Source organism: Anguilla rostrata, chromosome 5 (assembly GCF_018555375.3).
Source record: "Anguilla rostrata isolate EN2019 chromosome 5, ASM1855537v3, whole genome shotgun sequence".
NCBI classification, from domain to species: Eukaryota; Metazoa; Chordata; class Actinopteri; order Anguilliformes; family Anguillidae; genus Anguilla; species Anguilla rostrata.
This window is the reverse complement of record NC_057937.1, coordinates 64,390,018-64,403,892: the sequence shown is the minus strand read 5'-3', so window position 1 is coordinate 64,403,892 and position 13,875 is coordinate 64,390,018. Positions and strand designations below refer to the sequence as shown.

At 46.0% G+C, this 13,875-nt stretch overlaps 1 protein-coding gene across 4 annotated transcripts; it reads right to left on the bottom strand.

Annotated features, from left to right (window-relative positions):
- Window positions 1–276: 276 nt before the first annotated feature.
- On the bottom strand, window positions 277–13,262 carry wfs1a (Wolfram syndrome 1a (wolframin)). Of its 4 annotated transcripts, none has more exons than XM_064337859.1 (9): window positions 13,120–13,261; window positions 12,043–12,240; window positions 11,327–11,430; window positions 7,696–7,840; window positions 6,199–6,366; window positions 5,728–5,805; window positions 5,407–5,561; window positions 4,687–4,824; window positions 277–2,731 (listed from the first exon to the last, which is right to left on the bottom strand). In XM_064337859.1, the coding sequence occupies exons 1-9, from the start codon at window positions 13,121–13,123 to the stop codon at window positions 914–916; spliced, it is 2,808 nt and encodes a 935-aa protein (XP_064193929.1). In that variant the 5' UTR covers window positions 13,124–13,261; the 3' UTR covers window positions 277–913. The 4 variants fall into 4 exon arrangements, with proteins under 4 accessions (XP_064193929.1, XP_064193928.1, XP_064193931.1 ...); XM_064337858.1 differs by having other exon boundaries at window positions 12,043–12,324; window positions 13,120–13,260; XM_064337861.1 differs by lacking the exon at window positions 4,687–4,824 and having other exon boundaries at window positions 12,043–12,324; window positions 13,120–13,262.
- Between the last annotated feature and the right edge of the window lie 613 nt (window positions 13,263–13,875).

Here is a 13,875-nt window from a genome sequence, read left to right as displayed (position 1 = left end):
CAGTATAACTCAGTGCTGGTGTGCTGGTGTTCAGTGTAACTCAGTGCTGGTGTGCTGGTGTTCAGTATAACTCTGTGCTGGTGTTAAGTGTAGCTCTGTACTGGTGTTCAGTATAACTCTGTGCTGGTGTTCAGTGTAACTCTGTGCTGGTGTTCAGTATAACTCTGTGCTGGTGTTAAGTGTAGCTCTGTACTGGTGTTCAGTATAACTCTGTGCTGGTGTTCAGTGTAATTCTGCTAGTGTTCAGTGTACCTCAGAAAGGGGTCTGATGCAGTCTGATTTATCAGAATACTTTTATTCATGATGGATTTATAGATTCCCCACAGCTGAGCCTAACAGCCAGTGCTACAGCCCTGCTTCCCTGATTATGGCCTCATCAGAGCGCTACTGCTAGTCGCACTCTGATGACCTCATCAGGAAGGGACTCACACTGATAGGGACAGCACTCACAAACAACAGGGTCAAGTTAAAGTCACATTATTTAAAATGATCTTTATATGTACTGAAATGGCAAAAGTTTAGTGAACTAAGAGTATCTTTCAAATATCAGAAAAGAATCAAAAATAAAAAATATTGTCCCTTCAAAAAAGCACAACAAAATATAGAATTTTGGGAAGGATTCAGACAACCCCAAAACGCCTTTTTTTTCTTCAAAAATAAAAACGTTTTGATGGGGTTCTGATAAGGCTCTGTTAAGGCTTTTCCAAATACTATTGTCCAAATACTGAGGTCCTGTAAACCATTATCCATGTCATGGTTCACCAGCAATAATAATAATAATTATTATTATATAGTTTCTACAGCAACGGCATAATTTTTTCTTCACTCAGTGACAGACAGTGCAGAAGATATGAATCTATTGCAGCCAACACACATGCAGTCTTGCCCCCCTTCAGACCCCCCCAATGCCCCGCTACACGTGGATTCTGGCCGACAGGAATGGCGAGAAGAAGAAGTCGAAGGCGAACTTGATGGCGCGCAGCACGGCGCCCCGCCAATCGGGCTCGATCTTGTACTGCGTGCTGGCGGCCAGGGCGGAGGAGCGGATGGCCTGCAGCTGGAGGGCGGGGCTCCGGCTGCCCAGCCGGGCCTCCAGCACCGCGCTGAACTCCACCACGCTGCCCACCTCCATGCCCAGCAGAACCTGCCGGAACTCGCTGCTGGCCCGCAGAGCCACGTCCGGGGTGGCCTCCGCGCCCAGTTCCTCCGGAAGCATGCCCACCGTCACCTCGAAGCGGTGGCTGTCGAAGCGCTTCACGTGGCAGTCGTGCCTCGTCAGTTCTTTGAGGCGGCAGAGCTCCTGCAGCTCCAGCTGCTGCAGCGCGGTGCTGTTCTGGGCGGTGCTGTTCTGGGCGGTGATGTTCCCGCAGTCAGGGTAGGCTTCCCCATACAGGCAGCGCAGCCAGTCTCCAGCAAAGGTGGGCAGCAGGTTGATCACAGACTGGGGGCCGTTTTCTGTCTCAGCCACGGCCACGCCCTTGAAGCGGCCGGTCCAGGTGACGCGGTGGCCCTCCAGGTGGCTGCAGAAAATCTGTGTGTGCGCCACGCTGGTGTGCTGCCAGGCCGGGGGCCCGCAGGCGTCGGCGTACTGGCGCCAGGAGAGCGAGGAGTCGCGCGCTTTCAGGCCTTCGGCCCGCAGCACGTACACGCAGCAGAAGAGCAGCACTGCGGACACCCAGAACAGGATGAGCTTCACTGCGCTGCTGCGCACCAGCGCCCGCAGCACGTCCAGCGGAGACAGGCTGAAGCGCGTCCACAGCCGCAGGATCACCGGCACCGCGCACACCGCCAGCGTCACCAGCAGCTTGGTGAGCTGCAGCTCCAGGAACCACTTGGCTATCTGCACCAGCAGCATGGCAGCCAGGCCCAGCATGAGCACGGGCAAAGCAAACAGGAACAGGAAACAGGCCACGCAGGTGCGAATCAGCCCCACGGGCGTGGCGCTCTGCAGCAGCACGCCCGAGAACTCGCACCAGGTGAAGCACACCATGTAGGGCACCAGGAAGCAGTAGGTGCCACGGAAACCACGCAACTGCGCCATTCTGAAAAACAGGTAGAACAGGTACATGTACAGCAGACATGGGGCGCTCAACCGTAGCTCCACCCAGTCCCCCAGCGGCACCGTGGCGAAGGTCGCCCCTAGCAACCGTGCGACGGCCATGCGCTCGGGCAGCCGAGCCGTTAGGGCGCAGGCGGAGGACGCCACCTCAATGATCAGCGCCCGCCGCATGTAGGTCCCAGCGGTGCTGCTCAGGCTGGCGTAACTCGCCACCGTGAAGAATATGGCCACCGTGGCCAGCTCCGAGCACGGGATCCACGCCTTATCCGCCACAGGGAAGGAGAAGATCACAAAAAACACGGACAGCAGGAAGTACAGGTATGGCTCCAGGTTGTTCCAGCCGAAGTTGGTCTCGGCCTGCTCCAGGTCCAGCCCCGGCTCGAAGCGGGACAGCAGCGCGGTCAAGGCCCGGAAGTTCTCCCAGGCCTTGCTGTTCTGGAAGACCCGCAGAGTGCAGATCACCATGGAGATAAAGGAGAGGTAGAAGATAAACAGAGGGATGACAAAGGCGAAAAAGTCAATGGTGAAGTTGCTGATGATGAAGAAGAAGATGAGGGCGTTCACGTGGTGCGTGGGGATGAGGGCACTCAGCCACTGCAGTCCGGCACGGGACGCCCAGTCTATAAGGTGCTCCTTCACTTCCATAAGCGCATGCAGGGGGTACTGCAGAATCTGGGGCAAGGAGGGGGAGGGAGAGAGGGGAGAGAGAGAATACACACTATGGGTCAATCTAAACAAAAATGTAGATTCATAAACTGGGCCATCAACATGAACTGATCAACAAAATAACTGCATATATAAATCTTCTCCTAATAGAGGCAGAATATCCTGTGACCAAAAGACCCAAAACAAAGTCTCACATTGAAGATATTTTTTGCTATTAGCCCTTTTCACAGAAGCCACTTCCTGGTTCTCAATGGGCATATTTATTTCCAGTTTCTGTATCTTGCTGAACCAGTATATGCTGAAGAGGTAGATTTATATTTCTCTTATGAACGACAGAAAACTACACACAGCCATGTGCATGTGATGGTACCACTTTCCCATCCTCATAGAAGATGCCTCCCTTTATGCCTACCTCAGGCGTGTTTGCTATGCCAGGCTTAGGATGAAGCCACCCACTCGCCTCCATTAATTTTCTATGAGAACCGATTCTTCGCATCTGCAAGGCATGTTGGAATAGCTGGTGACGCAAGGCAAGCCAGCAAAGCGACCAGAAGGACAGCCAATCAGACTAAAGATCCAACATGTAAATTTCCCCCCATTTAAAAATTTTATAACGCTCACAAGTGACCAATTATGGGAGACAAGAGCGATGGCAGGTGATCTCGTTGGAGGACGTGTGGCTTCACCCTTAGCACTGCTCCATGTCGGGCATCAATGCTTCCTGCACAGGAATGTGATGGTTTGACGCTGTGTCGAGCATTTTGACACTGATCATGTGCAAGCAGATTTAACATTAGAGTTGATGTCCCAAACCACACAGCTAGCAGCTAGCCTGTTAACATTAGCTAATGTTACCTGTAGCGAGCGCATCTAAAGACAGGCCAGGCGGATCTTCAGGAACACTCATTATCTTTTATTGTAAACCAAAGTTGTCAATACACAGAGGATTAGGCTTACCTGAAAGCACACCCTGCAAGGCACCAGTACTGCAAATGGTGACATCACAAACATATTGCATTTAACCTAGCTAGCCCTTCTGTGGCTAGCTTTCTAACATAACACTACTGTCAACAAAACACACACACACACTTTATACACATGATAACACTTAACTACCCCCTTGGTTACTAGCTAGCTCCACTAGCCACTGCTACACACTACACTGTCTTTGCTAACATTAGCTGCTCGCTAAATAATTACAGTATCTGTCACTCTCATGTCTAGCTAGCTAGATAACTGTCTAATTTGATATGGCTGGTAACAATAAATGTTAAATTCCATTTCACAATTTGTTTGTGTATTCAAATTGTTTAATTAAATGTATTTGCTCAACATCTAGCTGGCTAATACCAATGTTTTCAATCATTTTTATGAGTGAGGGTGTAGCTACAGTATGTAGCTAAGAGATAGTTAGCTATCTATAACCAACCATTCTAGCTAGCCAAATGAATAGTTTTAAAGTTCCATACTCGCTAATATGTCACTGTTTCAGATGCTATCTAGTTAGCTAGCTAGATATAAATTTATAGACATTTATGTCAATAACGATACATTTTGTTGTAAATGCTCTCCAATATTTACAGCAATTTTTGAACCTCGATATCTATGCCATTTCAAAAACCAATGTCAAATACATTGTAAATACATTGTTTTTGTTTTTAATGGCTACAGAATGACCCCGGGACACCCCAAAGCTCCTGTTTCTACTCTCAGACATTTTTGTTTTGAAAGACAGCAGTGCAAGTGCAAGTGGAAGTGGAGCTACCTGGAAGCAAAAAAGACAGGAAGTGTGAAACGGGCGGATTGACCTGGTTATCTAAACAAAGTATGGTATTCACCTTTACATCATCTGTAATCATTAATACTGAGATTTATAAAAGTTTAAAAGAGGTTCATAAGAGTGAGAGGGAGAAAGAGAGAATTGGCAAGAGAGAGAAAGAGAGAGGCCGTGTTTTATTTACCAGGAAGTGGGACTTGATATTGAGTGCACGCGTCATGGCGGTGCGGCTGTCAGCATTCAGTAAGCCAGCCCCGCCCATTCCCCAGTCCGATTTCAGCATCCTGTGATACGCCGACTCCTTCAGGCCACTATGGTCCTCCTGCAAGCCACACCCACTGTGCTCACTGCACTGTGGGTAAGCCACACCCACTGGTCTCACTGCACTGTGGGTAAGCCACACCCACTGGCTTCACTGCACTGCGGGTAAGCCACAGCCACTGCTCTCACTGCACTACACTGTGGGTAAGCCACACCCATTGCTCTCACTGCACTGTGGGTAAGCCACACCCACTGGACTCACTGCACTGTGGGTAAGTAACACCCACTGGACTCACTGCACTGCCTGGTTGGATTGCATGTACTGCACCTACTGGCTCTATAATTGGGTTAAACATGAACATGAAACACTTGCACTTTGTAGATAGCAGTAGAATTTGGAAACACTTCTGCAGTTTAACTGTTCACTAAGGATTTAAAGGTCTGCTGAGGGTTTAACTGGTTTGCTGCGGACTGAAATGCTCCAACTTTTGCTGTGACATCACAGACTAAATTTCATTTCTGTGTAGGTGGGAATGTTACCATGGCAATGTTCTTACTATAACCAAAATCACCACACCAAGATGTTTTATTTCTGGCAAAACCGGAACAACTGAAAAAACAAGCTATATAGAGAAGAATTCACCTTCTCATTCAGGCTTCTCTTCCTCACTGCATCCTCCTCCTCATCCTCCTCCCTAGCAGGGTCCCTGCTGCTGTCCAGTGTGGGGGAGGGGGTGATACCTTGCGTGAACTTTTTGGTAATTTCCACAAAATCTTCTAAACCCACATATTTACCAGCTGAGGAAAAAAAGCATCATATACAATTATAGAGAGACACACTTAGACACTCACACATACACACACACACACACACACACATGCTCACACGTGCACACACACACACTCACACTCACACATACACACATACACACATACCCACGCATACACACACACACAGTCTTACTCTTGCTGCTGACCATGCTCTTCAGAACTCTTTTCTGGTCTTCTACAGCACAGGGAGCACAGCCTGGCACAGCTCCACCTGACAGAGAACGCATTAGCACTGTAGTCGAGCAGCATATTCCATTACTAATGCTAATGCTAATTTCACTATGGCTTTACTGGTGCTAATAATGCTAATGGTGCTTTAGCAAATGCGGATTCCAATTTTACTGTGTTTAATGTTAATGCTACCATTATTGTTGCTGTTACTGCTGTGGCCAACAAGCAGAAAGTAAGGCTGAGTTTTCCTCAATAGCCCTAGTAACACTAAGGTCCAATAACCATTTTTTTAAAATTCTACTGCTAATTCTGGTCATGCTTATTCTGCTACAGCTTCTGTTGCAACTGCTTATGCTGCTTACCATTACTTTCTCCAATGCTAATGATACTAATGCTAGTGCTACTGTTAATGTGGTTAACACTGTAGCTGCACCTGAGTTGACCTGCTGAACATTCTCCAGCATCTCAGTCACTGCCACCTTCTTCTTCCTGTCTGGATTCAGCTTCCAGTACATCATCATGGCAGCCTTCCTGACTGCGCGCTCAAACTTGGTTTCACTAGCCAGTTTCTTCATTTCCTCCTCATTCTCTGGGGTGATGCCTGCAACAAGAGAATAAAATTTCTTCTGCAAGAACTTCACCTGTGACCATGGCACTTCCTGTTAAGTAACTTGCTCAAGGGTACAACTGCGATATTTGTGCCTTCATGATAGTGTATGCATTGTTGAGCGATGTGACATTGTGTGTAGTTTTTAGCATGTGGTTGTTAGCATGTATTTGGTAGCGTGTGTTTGGGAGTGTGTGCTTGTTACCATGTGTTTCTTTGTGTGTACTGGGTAGCATATGCTTGATAGTGTGTTTGGTAGCATGTGTTGGGTAGAATGTGCTTTTTAGAGCGTTCGGTATCGTGTTCTTGTTAGTGTGTGCTTGGTAGCATGTGATTGTTAGGGTGTGTTTGGTAGCTTGTGTTGGGTAGAATGTGCTTGCTAGGGTGTGTTCGGTAGCGTGTTCTTGTTAGTGTGTGCTAGGTAGTGTGTGTTGGGTAGCGTGTGCTTGTTGGTGTGTGATTGGTAGCATTTGTTGGGTAGAATGTGCTTGTTAGAGTGTGTTTGGTAGCGTGTGTTTGTTAGAGTGTGCTTGGTAGCATGTGTTTCTTTGTGTGTACTGGGTAGCATATGCTTGATAGTGTGTTTGGTAGCATGTGTTGGGTAGAATGTGCTTGTTAGAGTGTGCTTGGTAGCGTGTTCTTGTTAGTGTGTGCTTGGTAACGTGTGATTGTTAGGGTGTGTTTGGTAGCTTGTGTTGGGTAGAATGTGCTTGTTAGGGTTTGTTTGGTAGCATGTTCTTGTTAGTGTGTGCTTGGTAGTGTGTGTTGGGTAGCGTGTGCTTGGTAGTGTGTGTTTGGTAGCATTTATTTGGTAGAATGTGCTTGTTAGAGTGTGTTTGGTAGTGTGTGCTTGGTAGCGTGTGATTGTTAGGGTGTGTTTGGTAGCTTGTGTAGGGTAGAATGTGTTTATTAGGGTGTGTTCGGTAACGTGTGCTTGTTAGGGTGTGTTCGGTAGCGTGTTCTTGTTAGTGTGTGCTTGGTAGTGTGTGTTGGTTATTGTGTGCTTGGTAGTATGTGTTGGATAGCATGTGCTTGTTAGGGTGTGTTTGGTAGTGTGTCCTTATCGTGTATTTGGTAGCATGTGCTTGTTAGTATGTATTTGGTTGCGTGTGTTGGGTAGCATGTGCTTATTAGTGTGTGTGTGGTAGTGTGTGTTTGGTAGCCTGTGCTTAGCATATGTTTGACAGCGTGCGCTTAGCTTGTGTTTGGTAACGTGTGCTTAGCATGTGTTTGCTAGCATGTGCTTAGCGTGTGTTTGGTGGCGTGTGCTTAGCATGTGTTTGGTAGCGTGTGCTTAGCGTGCCTTCGGTAGCGTGTGCTTACCTTTCTTATAAGTCAGGCAGTGGCGCAGTAGCTTGGCAGCCTTCTTGCTGCCCTGTTTGGCGGCCTTGATCAGCCAGTCCACAGCTTTGCAGCTGTTTGCTTCCGCGTTGCCCTCATCTGGCAACTTCAGGTAGTACTGTCCGAGCTGAAAGAAACAGGAGCACACAGACCACTCACAGTCTGATTTACTGCCCACACAAACTTTCATGCAGTTAAAATTTTGTGTAGCATATTTATGTGCATTTTAGTTTTATATTTATCATTAAATATATATTGCATATATTTCATTAAATACAGTTGGCTGCTCAGCTGTTTCTTGGCCAGCAGTGTGTATTTGCATCGGTAGTTCATACACAAGAAAGCTCACAAAAGGTCTAGAGTTGATTCTAGGTGTGGTATTGGCATTTGGAATGTGCTGCACAGACGAAAGAAAGGAGCTGCTCTTGATCTAACCTCACCCCCCGCATGAAAAATGGTGGAGATAAGTGTTGGTTTGGGAATGTATGGCTGCCACTGGAGCTTGCTGACTTGTCTTCACTGATGATGTGACTGCTGATGGTAGCAGCAGGATGAATCCTGAAGCATACATAAAGATATTATCTGCTCAGGTCGCTCTAGACTCACTGGACAGCACTTCACCTTTCAGCAGGACAATGACCCCAAACATACTGCTAAAGCAACCAAGGAAGTTTTCAGGGCCCAAAAGCGAAATGCTCTTGACTGGCTAAGTCAATCACCTGTCCTGAATATAACAGAATATGCCTTTCACCTGCTGAAGACCAGACCGAATGCAAAATGCCACAGAAACAAACGGGAACTGAAGATGGCAGAGCATCACCAGGGAAGATTCCCAGCACCTGGTGATTTCTATGGATCACAGACTTCAGGCAGTCATCAAATGCAGAGGATTTGCAACCAAGTACTAAATATGACAACTTTATTTCAAATTGTGTTAATTACATTACATTACATTTATTTAGCAGACGCTTTTATCCAAAGCGACGTATAAAAGTGCATTTCATGGTCATGGACAACTACAAAACACAGGTACAATACTCTCGTACAGCTATTTATAGCCAAGAACACAGTTCTGTTCATGCAGTGAACATTATTCTGACCTAACTTATGCCAAGTCAAGAACAAGAGAAGAACAAGCTACAATATTAGGACAAATACAGATTACAAAAATTCCTGGAATGGGGGTACATGTAACATGAGCGTCATGAAAGGGGGGATTTAAAGTGAAATGATACACAGAGTGGTGGCAGTTAGTCCAGGTATAGTCTGAAGAGATGCGTCTTCAGACCATGGCGGAAGATGGGTAGTGAGGAAGAGCTTTGAAGATTTGTTAATTTGTCCAATTACTTTTGCTCTGCTAAAATGGGGGTACTATGTACAAAAAGGGCTGTAATTCCTACATGAATCACCCAATATAGATATAAATATCTGCAAATTCAATCTGGCGGTCTGCATTTTAACCTAATATTTATTGTTTTATTTCAAATCCAATGTTCTTGAGTATGGAGCCAAAACAACAAAAACACATGTACAACTAAACTACGTTTATACATCATATGTATGCTATAAAACATACATAAAATAATTAACCCTTAACTCCTCTCAGTTATATCAGAGAGAATGAGTGTCACCTTGCAGGGGATTTGATCCTATGCCCTCCTGCAACGCCTCATATTTTTGAACGTTTTTGTCGGAAGGCATCTCCCGCAGACAGAGCCAAACCACCAGCATGTGACAAACTGCCATTGTGACAAACCGCCAGCGTGACAGACCGCCACCGTGTGACCAACCGCCATTGTGACAGACCGCCAGCGTGTGACAAACCGCCATTGTGACAAACTGCCATTGTGACCAACCGCCAGCGTGACAAACCGCCAGCGTGACAGACCGCCATTGTGACAAACCGCCAGCGTGACAGACCGCCACCGTGTGACCAACCACCATTGTGACAGACCGCCACCGTGTGATCAACCGCCATTGTGACAAACTGACATTGTGACAAACCGCCATTATGACAGACCGCCAGCATGTGACAAACCGCCAGCATGACAAACCGCCATTATGACAAACTGCCAGCATGTGACAGACCGCCAGCCTGTGACAGACTACCAGTGTGTGACTGAGCTGCTCTCTCAGAGGGTTTGTTGACTCGTTTCCAGAGGGGAACCCTTTTTAGTTCTTAATGGAATCCTTTATGGTAGGTATGAAAAGTGTGAAGGTTCCAGATGGAACCATTTTGCCTGACAAAGAACTGTTCAACTAGATAGGGTTCCTCAATGGAAACACAGAGTAGCCTTTCACAACCCTTTCTCCTTAGAGTGTACAATACCCAGCATTCCTCAATTTTCACACAGAATCCAGTGTGTCTTAGCTGCCAGGACTTTCTCTAAACCCGACTTCACTCTCACAGGACAGGAGCAGCCAGCCACATTCCCCAGCCGAAGCCAAGCACCTGCCCCACATAATCAGCTGGTGGGTGGAATGTACCCTTTGGAGCTGAGGGGTGAGTGCTTGATCTGAGCTCATCTTCCAGGGAGGTAAAATTAGACACAGCGATGCAATAGAGTGAGGGAGGGCTGCTTTAACTCCCCGTTAAACATGCTTGGTGTATCGAGAGTAACTTGGATAATGGGGACGGTATCCATGGTGAAGGTAATTATGGATATGAGGATGGTAACCATAGTGAAGGTAATTACGGATATGAGGATGGTAACCATGGCAAAGGTAATTATGGTTATGGGGATGGTAACCATAGCGAAGGTAATTATGGTTATGAGGATGGTAACCATGGCAAAGGTAATTATGGTTATGAGGATGGTAACCATGGCAAAGGTAATTATGGTTATGGGGAAGGTAATTATAGTTATAGGGATGGTAACCATAAGGAAGGTAATTATGGTTATGGGGATGGTAACCATAGTGAAGGTAATTATGGTTATGGGGATGGTAACCATAAGGAAGGTAATTATGGTTATGGGGATGGTAACCATGGGGAAGGTAATTATGGCTATGGGAATGGTAACCATGGTGAAGGTAATTATGGTTATGGGGATGGTAACCATAGTGAAGGTAATTATAGTGATGGGGATGGCAACAATGGTGAAGGTAATTATGGCTATGGGAATGGTAACCATGGTGAAGGTAATTATGGTTATGGGGATGGTAACCATGGCAAAGGTAATTATGGTTATGGGGAAGGTAACCACTGGGAAAGGTAATTATGATCATGAGGATAGTAACCATAGTGAAGGTAATTTTAGCTATGGAAATGGTAACCATGGTGAAGGTAATTATGGCTATGAGAATGGTAACCATGGTGAAGGTAATTATGGATATGAGGATGGTAACCATGGTGAAGGTAATTATGGATATGAGGATGGTAACCATGGTGAAGGTAATTATGGATATGAGGATGGTAACCATGGTGAAGGTAATTATGGATATGAGGATGGTAACCATGGTGAAGGTAATTATGGATATGAGGATGGTAACCATGGTGAAGGTAATTATGGATATGAGGATGGTAACCATGGTGAAGGTAATTATGGATATGAGGATGGTAACCATGGTGAAGGTAATTATGGTTATGAGGATGGTAACCAAGGTGACTTACACTAGTTTGGGCTTTTGCATCTCCAGCCTTCGCCCACTCCTCCAGCTCCTCAAATGGCAGCTCCTCCTCTTCTTCCTCCTCCTCCTTTTCCTTATCAGGTGGCTCTGCAGGCACAACAACAGAAAAAAACTCCAACCTCCACCATCAAACCTCATCCTATAACCCCACCCTACATTATCTAGCCCCACCAGTCTCCATCAAACCCCATCCTATAACCCCACCCAACACTATCAAGTCCCACCCTATAACCCCACCATACACCATCAAACCTCACCAGTCTCTATCAAACCTCATCCTATAACCCCACCTGACACTATCAAGTCCCACCCTATAACCCCACCCTACGCCATCAAACCTCACCAGTCTCCATCAAACCTCATCCTATAACCCCACACTACAGTATCAAGCCCCACCTGTCTCCATCAAACCCCATTCTATAACTCCACCATACACCATCAAACCCCACCCTATAACCCCACTCTACTAGATCAAACCCCACTCTCCTCCACCAAACTCCACCCTATAACCCCACCCTACTAGATCAAACCCCACCCTGCACCATCAAACCCTTTGTCCTCCATCCAGCTCCTACCCTCTGCCATCAAACTACCTACCTTCTAACCTCAGCCCCCACCTTCTGCCATTAAACCCTATCCTATACCCCTACTCCACATCCACACCCACACCAGGTGCCCCAGACTAAGCCCATATCACACCTGTGTGAGGTGGGGTTCTGTCAGTAGGGGGCGTTGTGGGCAGCTCTCCTGATGCCTTCATTTTCTCCTGCATGACCAGGTGCTTAGCCAGCGCTGCAAAACTCCCCGAAGGACGTAGCTTAGAGGGGCTCAGCTGGGGCGGTGCATGGGGCGGGGCTGTGGGGCAGGGGTTCGGTGTGGAGGGAGAGGGGTTGGAATCTGGAGCAGAGGGGGATGTGGATGGGATAGGGGAGGCAGTTGGCAAAGGGGCATCTGGCAGCGGTGGGTCCATGTCCATCTTACCTGACCAGAGAGAGAGAGGTAGAAGCTAAAGCTGAGCTACACAAATGGATAGTGATTCCACTTTAACTTACAGCACAAACACAGTACTGAGCCAAATACTGATCACACTTTAACTCACAGCACTGAGCCAAATACTGATCACACTTTAACTCACAGCACTGAACCAAATACTGATCACACTTTAACTCACAGCACTGAACCAAATACTGATCACACTTTAACTCACAGCACTGAACCAAATACTGATCACACTTTAACTCACAGCACTGAACCAAATACTGATCACACTTTAACTCACAGCACAAACACAGCACTGAGCCAAATACTGAACACACTTTAACTCACAGCACTGAGCCAAATACTGATCACACTTTAACTCACAGCACTGAGCCAAATACTGATCACACTTTAACTCACAGCACTGAACCAAATACTGATCACACTTTAACTCACAGCACTGAACCAAATACTGATCACACTTTAACTCACAGCACAAACACAGCACTGAGCCAAATACTGATCACACTTTAACTCACAACACTAACACAGCACTGTGTTATCACACACAACTTTTGGGTAGGGTGGAGGACTGAGTCTATGTTCCATTGAAAAGTTTACCTAAAAGCATTTGTTCGCTAAAAAAAAATACATATTTTTGTTAGAACTTTGTGTCAACAAAAATAAAGCAACACAATCTGCCTGAGTGCAAGCAGTGACAGTTAACGACATACGACACACACACATGCACGTCTATTTCATCTGCATGCCCGCCGGATCCCTTTGTGCAATACTCACTCATGATTCCGTTGGAGGAAGGTTCCTTGCATACATACAGTGAAAATGTTTTGTTTTTGTTTACAAGTTTAATAAGAACTCCATTCCTCTTTTCACAGTTTGGTACATAAATAGCTCTGAATTACTGAAACACTAAACCAGTCCCTCTCCCCACTTCTTCCGCCCACTAAGTGCTCTAAGCAGGCCTATTGGACACTGCTAGTGTATCCTCCTCTGATTGGCTACAGATGTAGAATTTGATTACTTTGATTTTAACATAATATGTTTCTTCTATTATTATATATACTGTGTGCGTGTGAGTGTGTGTACGTATGCGTGCTTGTGTGTGTCCTTATATGAATGAAGGCATGAGACAAACATGAAAGAGCCTCAGGGATATAAGATTTAAGAGGGTTAGTTCAGATATACTGTTAATGTGTTAATGTGTAATCCAGGTGCCATTGGCCTTTTTAAAGTATGTTCTGTAAAGGATTTACAATACAGGACTCATGGAGAAGTTGATTTAGAAAAATATTCTCCTGGAAAGGGCAGAAATAGAAAATATTTGTAATTTTTATCTGTATTTATTTAATCCACCCCTTTCTGTAGTTTGAATGATTCTTGGCATAAACGTCTGTTTGTAAATGTGAATGTTATATGTTGTTAGGAAAATGTCCCCATGGGGATAATGAAGTATTCTGTGTTTGTATGTATGTACAAAAGGGTGACAAATTAAAGCAAAACCATTCATTGATGGTTGGTATAAAATGGTAATAA

Excerpts from the sequence above, each read along its gene's own strand:
- wfs1a (XM_064337858.1), bottom strand. Across the intron at positions 11,431-12,042 it reads CAGAACCCCACCTCACACAG|AGCCACCTGATAAGGAAAAG; the intron begins GTGTGATATGGG and ends TTGTGCCTGCAG. Across the intron at positions 6,367-7,695 it reads CTGCCTGACTTATAAGAAAG|GCATCACCCCAGAGAATGAG; the intron begins GTAAGCACACGC and ends CTCTTGTTGCAG.